Consider the following 15,822-nt stretch of genomic DNA (forward strand, 5'->3'; position numbering starts at 1 on the left):
CACTTTCAGGTCAAGTGAGTAGGATAAAACTCAGTGGGCATTAAAGCATGAATATTAAAGCTAAAGCATCTTCCGGTTTTATTGGGGCTTCTGAAACTTTATTTCTGGACTTGCATCAAGGAGCTCTCATTTGGTTGGGTCATTGTTTCTGAGCAATACTTCTTCTGGATCTTCTCTGCCAGAAACCCCAAAGTGCAACCTCTCTGAGGAACTTGACATATAAATATACCTCGTGTACCTCTACGCTGTGACCTGGTACCTCTGGACTGTGGGCTGGATCTGTTTTGACCATAAATAGTCTTCCATTTTCTATAACAAACCCCTCTCCACTAGCTATTGCTTTTAGGTTCTCCAGGCTGTGTGCCTGCAGGTGGGTACGGGCATTGCCTCAGCAGCAGGCTTCCTCAGTGACTTATCCTCAGAGGCTCAGCTCCTAATGCTCCAAAGCCCCTAAATGGGATCGTAGCATGGCAGGAAAGCAATTTACAACTCTGTCGTCTTAAGGATTTTGTTTGGCTTTAAGTGGACTAAAAGCTTTCTGTTAAAGTGGTGCCCTGTCACTGCAAGGCCGTTGCTATGATGGCGACCTTCCAGTGTAGCTTCAGGAGACGTTGGCAACATCAGTCATCTAAAACCAAACTTGCTTCCCCTTTTTCTTTATAATGCTTCACACAAGGCTGTGCTTCCCTCTTTAAAGGGGAAAATCTCGGTGGATATATAGATAGTGGAAATACTTTATATGCATGTCAACTAGTTCTGTTTGACCCAAAACCAGTTAAAATGGCAACATACTAGTTGCTGAAGACTTGTTGGTAGCAATTTCTGGGGTGTTGAAATCCATCTTTTGTGAAACTAATGTTGGAGCATATCTACAAGTCTGATATGCTTGTGGTGGGGGTGGGTTGTGGGGTTTTTGTTGGAGCTTGTCCCTGTACACTGGGTGGCTTGTAAGAGAGAAGCTCGGTGAGTTTTGTTGAGCAGCTTGAGCCATCCCTGCCCTCGGCTGCCTGCGTACCCTGTTAGGTAGCACAGCTTTACTCCAAGTTAGCGGTGTGGGGTTTGCCCTCAGTGAAGCTGCTCTTGTTCTGCCTTAGTTGGCACACACTCACCTGTACGTGGTGTTGAAGATGTCAGGGTTGGTGCTGGGCTGCTGGGCAGCGAAAGCATCTCAACTTTCAGCTCTTTGCCCAGCGAGCCCCTGTCAGAGCTCTCACAAAAGAGGAGCCTCTTCTGTTTAACCTGCTAACACCTGCTTGTGTCTTTATCTACAGGTCTACCCATGGCAGCAGAGAAGGCCAAACTGTGTCAAATAATAAGTGCTTAGGGTTTTTAACTGGCCAGGCTTGGTCAGCGAGAGGCCTGGATAGATTTGAAAGTTATAGCCTTACCCCTGCCTGTGCATCCTGGCAGGCACGGGCAGTCTTGGGCAGAAGATGCTGCAGCTCTGCCTGGTGCTCTGTCCCTGCATTGTGTGTCCACATTCTCTCACTGTTTAACTTCAGTGAATCATGTCTAAGATGGGCTCATTTGGGAGGTCTGTTTCTTTTCCAGAACCTGATCAATAAGATGTGGCTTGGGGTCCCATCTCAAGACAAAATGGAGATCCGCAGCTGCCTGCCCAAGCTCCTTCTAGCTCACCATAAAACTCTGCCTTACTTCATCAGGAACAAACTCTGCAAAGTCATTGTGGATATTGGCCGGCAAGACTGGCCGATGTTCTACCATGACTTTTTCACTAACATCTTGCAGGTAAGAAAGAAGTTTTTAAAGGGTAGACTTAGTTTCATTCACAGAGACCTTATTTTGTTTCCTTGAGTAGTGACTTCCCTTGACAAAGATTAAATAACTGCATGAAAACCGAAGTTGCTTCTGAAATTCCATTTCCTTTTTAATTTTGCAAATAACCATTGGCTTCCTCCATGTTACATTTCTTTCTGGTGTTACAATTTTATTTGACAAAGGAATGATACTATGCAACAAGTATCAACTGCACCTTGAATTTTAAATATTTAGGAGTAGTTATTGCAAATGTAGGGGTTGTGGGTTGTTCTTTAAAGAAAAAAGGCAGTAAAACTACAGATGCATCACTGGATGATTCTCAAAAGTTAACTTTCTGAATGTGGCTGTTGGAGACTTTTCATCTAATAGCCAAAATCTTTGGTGCCTCATCATGTAAAGTCACTAATGGAATGTTGTTGGGGTGTTTAAGAGGAGCCTTGCAGTAAGGCTAGAGTGTAGATTGGGTATTAGGAAAAATTTCTTCACCGAAGATGTTGTCAAGCACTGAACAGGGTGCCCAGGGAGGTGGTGGGGTCACTGTCCCTGGAGGTATTTAAAAGACGTGTAGATGTGGCACACGAGGACATGGTTTAGTGGTGGGCTTGGCAGTGCTGGGTTAACGGTTGGACTCGATGGTCTTAAAGGTCTCTTCCAACCTGAATGGTTCTGTGATTCTGTGTATTTAGGATCCTGGCTGAAACAGTGCCATTAGTTTGAATGTTGGTTGTAATTCAGCATCTCCGCGGTGAAGCCTGACCCAGGCTAACAGCTCGCTGTGGCTGGAGCAAACTAGGCTGGTGGAAACATCCTCTTTTGGTTTGAGTACTTTGTTTCCAGTTCTCTTAGAGTTGTTCGTAATTGGCTTGAAGAGGCTGAGTGTAAACTGAAGTGCTACAGTCTTTTTCTGCTGACATAATTACATGATTTGAATGCAGCTATGCCCACAGACAAGCCACCAGGCAGTTATTTAAATAAATCAAAGTCCTTGAGTGTCGGGAGTTTATTTGTTAAGTCAAATGGATCTAGTATTAATTGCAGAATTTAAAAAACCGCAAATTTAGCGTACAGAGCTTGTCACAAACTAGTGTAATCTCTTTTCAGATAGCTTTCTGTAGACAGGTAGTACGATATGCTGCAATTTTTTCCCAAATTATCAATTCGACAATAGGTATTCTGAGAAAACTGTCTACACTTGCAATTTTGGCTTTCATTTTACCTGGATCTGAACCAAAATGCTTTCTGAGCTCCTGCTTGTTTTTCTAGCACTTTGGAGGTTATCTTAAGTGATTGCAGAGCCCACTTCGGGTATCTGTTTTTCCTTAAGCCTCTCCTTGTGAACTCAGCTGCAGAGAGAAATGTTCCCATAAATTAATTTCTATAGCAGACACCTTCCAAAAAACTTCAGAGAAAGTGGAGGAAAAGCACTAATATTGAACTCCAAGACTGCAAAATAATGAACAAGTAGCACAGGAGCAGAATGACTTGCTTTTAGAGTTGCAGATGAATCCTGTCTCAGGACTTTCTTCTGAGATCGTTTGAAGTGACCAATTCTTTAGCATGAAATTGTATCCCGGTACTCTAGTCTCTAAAAGTTTTACTGAATCATTGTAGGGGTGTAAAAAAGTAACTTGGACTACTGTATTGTCATGATGCAAAAACAGTCATTCTACACAGAAAGTGCTACTTAAATTTTATTCCTCTGACATTACTGAAGTGCCAGAATGTGGTACTGCTAAACTTCCTGGTACACTCAGAAAATATTCTGAGAGATGTTCAGTCTCTTTGCAGCTGAAGTTGTGCATTTCATTTAATTATTTAGCTGTCTGCTCCTGTGCCATGTGGTTCCATTCTGAAAGCCAAGCTCATGTACACCTAGACTAAGAGCTTTTAGATGGGGCGTTTTTCTCGCATGTGTTTCACCAAACTGTGTAGCCTTGGCAGTGTGAAGTCAGCTTGTCTCTGATTCGGTGGGCCAGGGAGACTGGGACCGAAGTCAAGCTGTATTACAGAATTTATGACTTCAAGGATTAGTTGTAGTAATTGTGATTGGCCTTAGACTTTTTTCTTCCAGAGGGAGTAGCACATAGATAGTTTTGTATGTTCCAGGTCAACAGTGAAAAGCATTGTTGTCTTTCAGCTGAAAATAAAACTTTGTCCCACTTGAATGTGTCTTTAATATCCAAGCAGCTAATGAAGGCCAAAATCGTTGCATTCTCCAGTCCTATTCCTGCATTTGGTGGAAGTTTTTTTTCTTTTAGGGTGAATGTAATTTCTGGTTAGAGATGTGATACAGATGCAAGGAGAGGTCAGATTCCTTAGCTGTGTTCTGGTGTCGATCAGATATCGGCTGCAGCTTTTTGCCGGGATGGGGAGGGATGGGCTTTTTAATGGGAAACTGCTTGGCTGATGGTGCAGGCTCCTGACCTGAGCATGGTTGCAGCAGCAGCCCTGTTATGTGGTGAAACTGCTGGTGCTGAGGCAATTCTGAGAAGTGATGATGTCAGCAGAAGGCAGTAAACAGAGGGAACAAACTGTTACTGGGAGCAGAGAATGTGTGCAATGACATTATGAAAGCTCTCTTGAAACCCCAAGGATTCCCATGGTACTTGAACTGTTGCAACATCATAGGTTAATGTCTCAGGAAATTAAGTATTTGCAGTTCTCTTCCCTCAACATACAGTGCTGCAAACTGTGGGAACTGAGACTCCCACCAGTCTTGAAAGACTTGTAAACTGCTAATAGTGTCGTTGATCCCTTGTTTGTCAGCTGAATGCTTTGCAGAGTGTTACCATCACATGTTGCATTCATGTGTCTCCCTCTCAGTTAATTCAGTCTCCTGTGACCACTCCTCTGGGACTGATTATGTTGAAAACTACTTCAGAAGAACTGGCATGTCCGCGGGAAGATCTTAGCGTAGCCCGGAAAGAAGAGCTACGCAAGCTGCTCCTGGACCAGGTGCAGACAGTGCTTGGGCTCCTCACAGGTACGAGTTCTTGCACTTGTAGTGTTGAAACATGTTCTCCTTCACGACCCCTAAGATGCCGGCAAGCTCACACGTTCTGGGTTGGGTTCAGTGAAGCAGTGTGTGGGCAATGTAGTGGTTGCTCCTGCAGTTTGAACACTGGACTCTACCCTTAGGCATTTGGGTCAGCTTACTTGAAGCTTGTGCTAGAGCAGCTGTGTAGCTACATACATTCCCCCTCTTTATGAAGAGGGATTGAGATTGCGTGTATAAGCACACAATATGAAAAGACCATGTTCCTTGTCAAAACGCTAAAGATGTGTTCTAACAAAGTTCTCTTGTGGTCTCTGTTTGTTAGATTAACCTGTCTTTTAGCAGGCTGTTCTGAAAAATATCTCTTTGGCCAGGTATTTTGGAGAGCATCTGGGACAAACACAGCGCTACTGCTGCCACTCCACCACCATCGCCAACTTCAGGAGAAAGTGGTAAGGATGGCAAAAGCTACAGGATGATATTTCTATGTATTGAAATTTGCAATATCAGGCATTAATTCCTTCCTTTACTGTCTAACTTCTTGTTATAACAATTTCCTAGAGCTTTTCATAGGGCAACAACTTTCTGGTTGGAAAGACAAACCTTAAACGAAGAAGCAATTTCCATTGCAGGGGATGCCACACTGAAAATGCCACCTCATTGAAAAGTGCACACATAACTGCTTGTTGTCCTCAGATGGCAAGAAGCTTTCTCAAGTGTCAGTGCAAAATGCTTTAACATCAGTGAATTGGCATTGTCCTCTGAATTTCAGCTGTAAGCACATCAAAAGCCAGAGAGGAGCAAAACTGAAGCCCTAACTAAAAAAAAAAAAAAAAAAAAGTGGCTAGGACTTTATATATAGTGTGAAAGTTCTTTCTGCCTGTTCCTGTTAGTCTTTTTCATGGGTGTTTATCTGATCTGAACTCATTTACATATATATTTCTTAATTACCCTCAAAATAGAGAATATATTTCTATGTCCTTCTATTTGGTGCATATTTCATTTACATCTACCCCCTATTCAGCCTTTAACAGGTATAGAGCCCCCCCCCCCCCCCCCCCCCCGGCATAATGCTGATCTTGGTGACTGCCACTTTCTCTGGTGCCTTGATGTATCATAGGTTGTTACTTATATTCAGCTCACTCAGGTGTTTCCAGCAGGTTGTGGTGTCTTTGTTCCTGCTTATTGGAAAATAAAGCAAGAAGAAATGATGCAGTGAAATCAATATGTTGTCTGATCTTGGCTCTGTCTGCTTTTAACAAGGAAAAAAAAGGGCTTAGGGTCTGGAAACTTGTAATAATCTGGTTGTGCATAGGGAGAAGATGAAACACTTGTGGATCTGATATTTTTCTCCAGAGTTGTACTGACAGTGAGCCGTGCTCACTGCAGTGTGTTCTGTGCGTTAACACAATTCTATTTGGGTACCGTTGTCTCGCTTGTCTTCGGGATCTTGAACAGTTAATTGAGAGTAGCAGATCACTTCCTTGTGGCTAGATTGCACTAGTCAGCTTAAGTCAGCTGCCTGTGATAAGCTTTTCTTAGTGTTACATCTTTTGTGTGTAAATTTGAGCAGAATTTCAAGAGCTTCTTTCCTGTAGAAGAGCTTAAGATACTTGTATATTTATATACAAAATGTAAATGGAGAGAAAAATTCCCTTCGTTTTAGGGCAGGGTGTATTTTGCTGTAGCTAGCAAAAGTTTGGAGGGGAAGAAAAAAAAAAAAAAGGAATGTTAAAAGAACAAAACTTGTAGTATCACTTGGCAAGAGCCAGTGTGCTGCTTGGAAGGGGCAGGAGTGCCAGCTTCGCCTGCCCTGGCAGCAAGAGCCTCAGGACTTTGATGGGATGTTGAGCAAGACTGAGGTCTTCAATGGTAAAAAGCTGATTTATGGTAGTGTCCACTATTGGTAGCAAGTGTGCCTCAGTGGCCAAGAGGGATGCTGGCTTTGTACAAAACAGCTTGAATTGCTCCGTGAGGCCAGGTGCATGCTAGCAAGATGCTGGCTAAGGTGGGCACATCCGAGTCTGTGCCTGCAGGAGGGGATACTGCACCGCAGACAGCAGGTGCCAGAATTAGCTTGGAAAAAACTAACAGTGCTTTGCAACTGATACAGCCCACAAAATCTGTTTTGTTGTCTAGAGTTGTAATACATAAAACGCCAAACCAGTGGATCAGCCCAAATCCTGGGCTGATTGTCCATCGAAGCCTGTTAGAGATGTCCTCTCAGCTCCTCTGTGAATTGCTGGATGGTGCTTGTGCTGAGGCAGCTTTTCCTCCACCTGTGTGTTCACCTCCTGACTTCAGATTGTGGTTCTCAAAGTGAAACTACACTGCATTTCTGTTCTGGGTCTTTCTCCCCTTTCAGGGAAAACAAACTTTTTACACAGCATATTTTCAAGATAATTGCTAGTAATTAAGACTACACTGACAGTTCCTTTAGAAGTTCAGGCTTTGTGTCATTGGGTCCTGCCTGTGCAAACTTGCTTATTTGAAACTTTATGCTCTGCCTTAACTACTCACTTCATGTTAAAATTGGTTGTACTTCAAGTTCTTGAATTCCAAAAGGAAGAGCACTGCGTGCTTCCCTCTTGTCCGCTGCTCGCTTGCTTTCTGCGTTTTGTGAAGAACTCTCTTCCTCACTTTCTTTATTAACCAAATGACCCTTGGGTCACTACTTGGTGATATGACAAGTCAAAGATTCACGGAGTGGAATAGGAGCACTGGTGGGGTTGCTGACTTGGAGAACCTACAGGGCTTAAAGCCAGACACACAAGCCAGCAGCAGTGAGTAGCAATCGTGGCATCACACGTTAACTGGTCCTTAGTGGCAGGCAGAGATGAGTGCGTGATTGGAAGGGGAACTGTGGGACAAACATGGGTTTAGTGAAACTCTGCCATTAAATTCTGCACTGGAGTTGTTAATTGTTTCTCTGTCCTTAAAATCTGTGAAATCTGTAAGCTGACCAAATCTTTTTACCCACACACATACTGTTATATTGGAGTCTCATTCATGCAGCAAAGTATTCTTGTTTACTGGTGGCACTTAAAATTTTTTTGTTGCTTAGATGAGGTCACTACCTTTTGCTCTTTACATTCAGGTAAATTAAAGGTGTTTCAAAGTCCCTATAAATGTTTAAAATCTTCCCTCAGAGCCAAAATCTCTTTAGGAACTTGGAAAACCTATGCTTCCTTTTTTTGCACAAGGAAGCAGAGTGAAATGGTTACTTGCAAGTCTTGCATAGGTTTTAAATAGCACTTGAAGACAATGTTAAGTGGTATAAGAAATGAATTTAAGCAAAGGAAATCTGATGATGTTCTATGTGGGGAAACATTTGAGTTACTGCATCAGTTTAAAATTTAGTCAGCAATAATCTCAGCCTCCAAATGTTGCCTTTGCATGATTTATAGCGCTTTACTTGATGAATCTCTTCCTTAGGCATATTCACTCGGGTGTGGTAAACAAATGAGTAGCAGAAGTGTCTGCTGCTGCTTACTTCTGCAGAACTAGCTTGATCCCAGCTCTTCCCCCAGAGTTCTTTCCTTGTCCATGAATGCAGTTGATACTATAAATTTATCACCTGTTTGCAAAGTCACCAAATACAATTTAAAATACCTTAAACTCTGAGCTTCAGTAATTATCTGGGAGCAAAGCACTCGTAACCCACTGGTGTGTGTTACAGGGACATAATTTACAGTTTCTGGTGTTGATGGATTAAAAGATGAGGTTCTTTGGTTCTCACTTGTGGAGTTTGCTGGACTGGACATCTGAAAGAAGCATGTCTGCTTCTGTAAAAGCACAATGCAAGCAGCTCATGCCCTGCAGCGTGTGTATAGCTGTGAAATGTTACCTGGGGGCTGCTTTAGTATTAAGACGAGGTGCAGCGTTATCTAATTCAGCTGAAGCAGCATACGATACCTTACGTTTCTGGAGCAGAGGAGAAAAAAAAATGAGAACATATGGCAGGGAGTTAGGAATTTAGTGGTGTAAGACATCGATCTTGATGAAAAAGAGAGACTTAAGAGGAATCTGTTTATCGTGCATACTTTGGAAATAGCTCAGTAAATCATACATGTTTTTTGTACTGCTACTGTGTTGGGTCATTTCACTTTCAAAAAAAAAATTTACTTGGATTTTCTGGGGACAAGTTTACGCTGTGATGTAGCAAGTGCCTGTGGATTTCTAAAGGTGAAGAAATTATTTGTACTCAAGGAAGAGAAGTGTATTGAATAACTTGGGGAAGGTGAATAGGTTTTTAGCGTGTGGTCTGTGGAAGCCTGTGAGATAGTGGGCAGCTTCTGTGGGGAAGGGCAGCCTTGCTGGTGGTGTCGGCTTGGATTTCCATAAAGCTTTCAACAAGGCTTCTCCCTAAAAGCTTTCTCAAAAAGTGAAAGCCATCAGGGATAAGGGAGTCTCAGGACTGTTGATTAATTGGCTCGAAGGTAGGCAGTAAAAGGTAAATAGAAGTGGCCCCCTCTTGCTGTGAAGGGGGGTGTGTGTGTGTGTGCGCCAGTGGAATACTGCTTGCGGCTCAGCTCATGGACATCCTTGTTAGAGACCTGGGAAGAGGGCTCAGTAAAGAGGCAAGGAGGCTTGCCGATGGCACCAGGAGCAGGATGGCAGGACAAAAGGTATGATTGAAGACCCACAGGAAGATCTCTGGGCAAGTGGAAGGTGAAACACAATGCAGATAAGTATTACCTGCATTTGGGCAGGAAGAACAGTACTCGTGTCATGCTAGATCATGAGTTCCAAACTCACATTTGGTGTGCGGGATTAACTTCTGAGCATTACAACACGTCAGTCTACAAAAATTTCAGATTGGTAGCAGACAAAAATAGGTACTATGGTGCTGTACTCATCTACACCTTGAATAGTGGCTGTGGTTCTGGTCGTCTTATATCATTAGGTGTAGAGTAGAAATAAAAGCTTTGTAGAAGGGCAGTAAAGATGATTGAGGGCATTGAATGGCTTCCATGTAAGTAACAAGAAAAGCAGTACTCTTCGTTCTCTCAAAGCAGTTGAGAGTGAGGAGCTGCAGTAGAAACCTATTGAGTGATGTGTAGAAGGTGAATGGAAAGAGATCGTTTCTTTTCCCCGTTTGGGTACAGGAGGCAGGAAATTTAGCAGCTCACATGCCCCAAACAAAGACCGTCTTTACACAGTGTGTAGTTAGGCTGTCACAGGATGTTGCAAATATTAAGTTTTAACTTGGCTTCGGTTGGCAACTGGATAAAGTTATGGAAGGTAAATCTTGAGGCTGCGCAGAATTCTTCAAACCCTGTGTGGCTTGGGGAAACCTTTGTAACTTGAGTGGTTGGAGGCTGGGGTATGTGATCTGTGCCTGCCTGGGCTTTTGGTTGCTGAAAGGTACTGTACTAAGTAGGCTTTTTGGTCTTGACCTAGAACATCTGCTCTTACATCATCCACAGGCTGTATGCAAGCCAAAGGAACTCTGCCAAGGTTCAGTGTGACATGGGTGTGCCAGAGAACTTGTGCAAGCTTACACCAAGGATGCTTGACCTTGTGGGGGGAGTGAATTTTATAATGAATTCCTAAAATATGACCCGTGGCATTGCGATTTTCCAAAACGCTGTGTGAGTGTGCTTCCCAGTAAGGCTAGAAGGGCTGCCTGAAGCTGCTGCTTAAACTTGTATTTGTTTGATCAGCTGGTCTGATCTGATGTGGGATCTGAACAAAACTTCAGAAAATTCCTGAATGCAAAAATTGCTAGTTCATCTCAGCTTGCTGAATGCCAAAGGTTCTGACTCTTGCTTTATGGCTGGGGCTGGCAGTTGCACCATTTGAAGGTAATTGCCTTGATTTATAATGCAGATGTGTGCTTTGCTTCCTAGGTGACCTGTTAAGTAGCCTGTTGCAGAGTCCCAGTGCAGCCAAATTACTGAACCAGCCAATCCCCATCCTTGATACAGAAAGTGAATATATATGTTCCCTGGCACTGGAATGCCTGGCACACCTCTTCAGCTGGATCCCTTTGTCTACTAGTATCACCCCATCACTCCTCACCACCATTTTCCACTTTGCCCGCTTTGGCTGTGACACTCGCGTTCGGAAGATGTCTTCTGTCAACGGCAGCAGCCAGAACTCTGTGTTGGGACAGGAGCGTGGCCGACTTGGTGTCTTAGCTATGTCTTGCATCAATGAACTGATGTCTAAGAATTGTGTGCCTATGGAGTTTGAAGAGTATTTGCTACGGATGTTCCAGCAGACTTTCTACCTCCTGCAGAAGATTACCAAGGAGAACAACGCCCATACGGTGAAGAGCCGGCTAGAGGAACTGGATGAAAGGTAAGAGCAACCAAACAGCTACGTAGCTGTGCTAGGGCCTCTTGCTTTCTAAAGGATTGTCTTTATTATTTTGTGGTCATGCATGGTGTGTCTAATCGCCTTTTTTTCAGAGTACTGTGCTGGGGGAGACAGGCAGAAAGGTAGGTGCCCACAGGTAAGGTTCTGGTAAGGGGCTGAGTTTGCTAAGGGACCGTGGTGGCACAGGTTTGTATTCTTTCCTGTCCTCTTCCTCCCCTTTCCCCCGTTCGTTACTGTTTGACTGCAGGTCTGAGGTGGCACAAGAGCTGAACCTGCCCTTCATTCAGTTGTAACAGAACACAGAAGAGGCTCAGTGAGGTAAAGGCACTGCAGTATTCCCTTCCCTGGTCGGTATCTGCCTTCTCTGCTTAAACTCAAAGATACAAAGAGTGGGTAGATATTCTGTGAGTCATGACTTGAAAGAAAATTGAAGTAGTTTCCTACCCTTCATTGAGATCTGACGGTTTCTGATTGCTTTTTAATTTTGACTTTCTGATTTTTATTTGTAAACGCCACCAAAAGAGGGCTTGGGGAGCTCCGTTCACAGCAGCAGTGAATGGCTCGGGCGCCGTGGCTGTCTGGCATGCCTGGCTGGAGGGAGCAGGGAGGTGGCAGCACCTCGGGAGGCTGCGTATTGTCATTTTTCAGAAAGTTCCTGCCACCTCTGTTGCTTAAAACAGCTCAACTCTGATGTCGGATGTTCCCACTTGTAGGAGAGAAAGTGAGACTTGTCTTGCTCTTGTGTTGAGTGGTTGGCTCCACATGTTGGCAGGGTGGTGGAAGAGGTGATGACTTGATTCTGCCTCTGGTTGCAGCCCCGCTGCCGTGGGAAGGCTGGCAGGCTGGTGCCAACATCAGCAAATAGGTTGCAATTGTGTGAATGTGCTCGGTGTCTTACTACGGATACGCAATGGTGGAAATAAATTTCTGGTGCTGCTGTATAAAATTTCTATTCCCAGATGCAGCAGCAAGGCTTTTGAGCTTTTGGACTTTTTTTGTTGGTCTTTTTATATCTACTCAAGACAAAAAACAAGTTTAAGAAAAAAAAAGTGGGTCTATTTGTAGAGATGGCTTGCGTGGTTCTTCTGTAAAATTCTTTTTCTGTATTTTTAGATACACATTTAACTTTGAGATGGTAAATCTAGATTAATCATGATTTCTGTGTAATAGTGAATTTTACTTGCTCATTTTTTTACTAACTCGCTCTGACTTCAGTATCACTTGCTTCCTAGAAGTAAGATGTGTAGGAATCTGCCACCTTTGCATACAAAATGTGTGCACAGAGCCAGGAGTAACACTCTGGATTTCAGAAAAGCCTTCCTGGAAACCCACAAATCCTTGTTTAATTTTCTTCTTTTATGGAAAACATCAGCAAGCAGCCTTCACTAGCAAGGCTGCGGAAGGGCTGTTGTAGCTGTGTTGGGCTTTGCAGAGATGGTGTTGCCATATCGTTATGTTCTGCTGCTTAGGCGTGTTATCCGCAGAGACTGTCGGTGTCTGTAGTGGTGAGACCCCTGTATGCGATGTGAAGGTCTGAAATAGGGAGTAACTAAGGTGTTCTGGAGACTGGAAAAATCTAGCTGGCTTCTGGAGGAGCGGAGCTTTCTCTAAGCTGACTGTTCTCTTTGTGGAAAAAGATGGGAGGGGTTTCCTTTTGTCACTTAAGGGCATAGCTATACTTTTCTGTCCAAAAGTAAAGAATTACTGCATGGAAGTGTTATCTTGGCAGCGGACTAAGAAAATCACGAACAAAATTGGCACTGAAGAAACTAACTCCAGTAGATTGCTGTCTTCAGAACCTGCTTGCTGTGGGTGCGTTCGTTCCTTTCCTCTTGTGGTGCTGGTTGGTTTTGTACTGTTACAGAACCAGTGTGGCCTTGAACAGTTGGTACTGCCACACTAGCCCAGAGAAAGAGTGAGCTTAAACTGCCTCTTGCTTTATTTGTGTTTGCCTTTAACTTGGAGATGCCAAAATACGGGACATGGCTAGTAAGGATCCAAGGAACGGCTCAGTGGTTGCCGAAGAGGCTTTGGGGCTGGCAGAGCTAGGGGCCAAGTAAGAATTCCACTGGTCTCAGATCAGAAACTCTTCAGAAAATAAAAATGGAAAGAATGAAGGAGGTGTCTGGGTCTGGACTCTACATTTTTGCTGGCTTTGCTTTTGAAGTGTTCGATCTGTGGTCAGGTATGTTCGGTGATCTCTTGCCAAGTAGGCAGTGCCAAATAAAAAGGCAATGTAGGGGTTTTTTAGCATATTGAAAGTATTGTGTGGCTTTGTAGTCTTACAATAACGAACAGTGCTGCAGCTCTTCGTTAGCTGGCAATGCTTCTGGTCTTGAGTGAGCTTTCATTAGAAGGAGTGGGGGTTCCCCCTGCCAAAAAAAGTCTGCAGAAGGGAAGAGCAAGGCTGTACAGTAAAACCAAGACTCTTCATGCGTGTCTGAAACTTTGCTAAGCCTAGCTCTTTATTTAAAAGAAAAACTTGAAGTACTCTTGCACTTTAGAACTCTTGGCCCTGTGGGAAGGATGGACTTCTCTGCACACAGCCTTGCCATTGGATTGCTGGAGCTCTTGCTGTTCATGTATCACACTGCAATGCATTGGTCCTCTGTACTGATGGAGTATTTAACTCTCTTCTGTTTAGATAGATACGAAGATGAAGTTCGTGTTGTTCAGGGTGTGTTCTTATTTCCCAGTAAAAGCTTACCCACTGTGGTCTTTGTAATTTTTCCCCAGCTGCATACTCAAGAACCCTCAGTGGTTGCACCGAGGCTGAGCTCTTGCTGGACTCCCTGAAATTTTGGTAGCAGGCTGCTTTATGGACCTTCGCTTTGTACAGTCCCAAGCACTGAGCAGCCCCATGCTTTGGAGGAAGATTTGTCTTTATAGTCTAATTCAGTCACAAAAGCCTGGGCTCAGTTCAGAAACTTTCGGATAGTTGATCTGCACTGCAGAAGAAACCATCCTTTCCAGCCCTCAGCTCCGTGGCTCTCCCACTACCTCGTGTAAATAAGTGTATTGCTAACTCCTGCATTAACTTCTTGCTTCCAGCTGAATTTCTCAGTGGTACAGTTTATTTCACTAATCCTATCTACATCAGCAAGATGACCCCTTGCTATTAAATTATCTCTCTAGGGTGGGGGGGATTGTGCTTCTTTGCAGGCCTGGTTGAGCTCGATTATATTTATCTGAATATTAAAGTTGCTTTTGACTAGACTGTCTTTTCTGCTGTTTCAGGTATTAATGGAATGAAGGGTTGCCCGTCCTGTAGGTAATTGTTGCAGGGCTTTATATTTTAATTGTTCTACTGACTGTTAATTGTAACTTTCTAATGAAAGGATTTTGAGTGAATTTTATCACTGTTTCAATGAAATTGCTTTCCTTTGTGGTATCGTTCGTGTTTTCTCAGTTGTGTTTTCTCCTTTCCCTTGTAGCTACATTGAGAAGTTTACGGATTTTCTCCGTCTCTTTGTGAGTGTCCACCTGCGAAGAATTGAATCCTACTCCCAGTTCCCCGTGGTTGAGTTTCTGGCACTGTTGTTCAAATACACTTTTCATCAGGTACGGCCCTGTGACATCATTTTTCCTCTGTCTTTCCTCTGTTTTGTTGTCCTGTACAGCAAGGCCAGCTTGTTTTCCCCAGTGAAATTGATACCTAAAGTTGGCCCAGAAAAAAGCAATTAACTTGTCTAACACTTGCCCAGTAGTGCTGGGAACTTGGAAATGACTTAATGTGCTCTTTGATTTATTTGGGGACGGGGTCACGTGTAGTTACCTTGCAAGAACCACTTCTCTGATGTTTAACTCTGCTTCTGCTTTCATTTTTTTGCTAGTCCTTGGAATGGATTATGTTGTCTAGAAGAATCTCTCTAGCTTGCTTGTTTTGTGTTTGGGGATGCTTCTTTCTCATGAAGTTGCTGCTTTTACTGTATTGGAGGCTTTCCTTGAACTTTTAGTTTTAGTATTAAAAAAACCCAAGCCTGTGGCTTTTGGTAGGTATTACCCTGCTGCAGGAGCTGTCACAGTGCAACTCAGCCCTATATACCCCCACAGGCGAATAATACAGAAGCAGGTTTATAAAATGCTAGAAGCTGATGTGAGCCATGAGATGGGTTAACACTGAGACCAACCTTGTAATTCCTGGGTTCCTCCCCTTGTGCAAAAGCTCTGGCTCATCTTTTGACAGCTATAAATCTCTCCAGTGACCTCCCAGAGATTTTTCAATAAAGCAAGTTCTTCCTGTGGAGTGAGGTGCATGCTAATTCGTATTTTCATTGTGTGAAATCAATCTTGCCATAGCTTGTGATACTCATTGTGAATTTTGGTGTATTTCAGCCTACCCATGAAGGCTACTTTTCTTGCTTAGACATCTGGACACTCTTCTTGGACTATCTGACTAGCAAAATTAAAAGTCGCCTGGCAGACAAAGAAGCAGTACTCAGTAGGTAAGTAGTCGGGAAGCTGCGAGGATGTGACAGTTGCAAAGAGACTTCAAGGTCACCATGGAAGGACTGTGAGAAATAAGCTGTCGGTTACTCCAACTTCACCTGTAGCTGAGTCCTTTCTTTTTCTTAAAGTATAAAAAGTGTAAACTTCAATGTTTCACACTCATTCAAAAGAATTCAAACTGAGCAAGTTAGGGTAGAAAAACCTGTCACATACATATGTTGTGTGCGAACATAGCAGCCAGAGGAAGAAAGCTTTGCAGTCTAAAATAGAATTGT

General features: G+C 43.4%; 1 protein-coding gene across 4 annotated transcripts in view; it reads left to right on the forward strand.

Annotated features, from left to right (window-relative positions):
• XPO6 (exportin 6) overlaps nt 1-15,822 on the forward strand; it is a 55,873-nt gene that overhangs the window by 19,780 nt on the left and 20,271 nt on the right. For 2 of the 4 annotated variants that reach the window (XM_056334614.1, XM_056334615.1), the window contains exons 4-10: nt 1,552-1,749; nt 4,603-4,762; nt 5,149-5,226; nt 10,627-11,080; nt 11,191-11,220; nt 14,533-14,659; nt 15,434-15,543. In XM_056334614.1, the coding sequence (XP_056190589.1) occupies nt 1,552-1,749; nt 4,603-4,762; nt 5,149-5,226; nt 10,627-11,080; nt 11,191-11,220; nt 14,533-14,659; nt 15,434-15,543 (1,157 nt within the window). The remainder of the gene's footprint in view (nt 1-1,551; nt 1,750-4,602; nt 4,763-5,148; nt 5,227-10,626; nt 11,081-11,190; nt 11,221-14,532; nt 14,660-15,433; nt 15,544-15,822) is intronic. The other 2 variants (XM_056334617.1, XM_056334618.1) reach the window with 1 other exon arrangement.

This window comes from Falco biarmicus, chromosome 4 (assembly GCF_023638135.1).
Source record: "Falco biarmicus isolate bFalBia1 chromosome 4, bFalBia1.pri, whole genome shotgun sequence".
In the NCBI taxonomy this organism is placed as follows: Eukaryota; Metazoa; Chordata; class Aves; order Falconiformes; family Falconidae; genus Falco; species Falco biarmicus.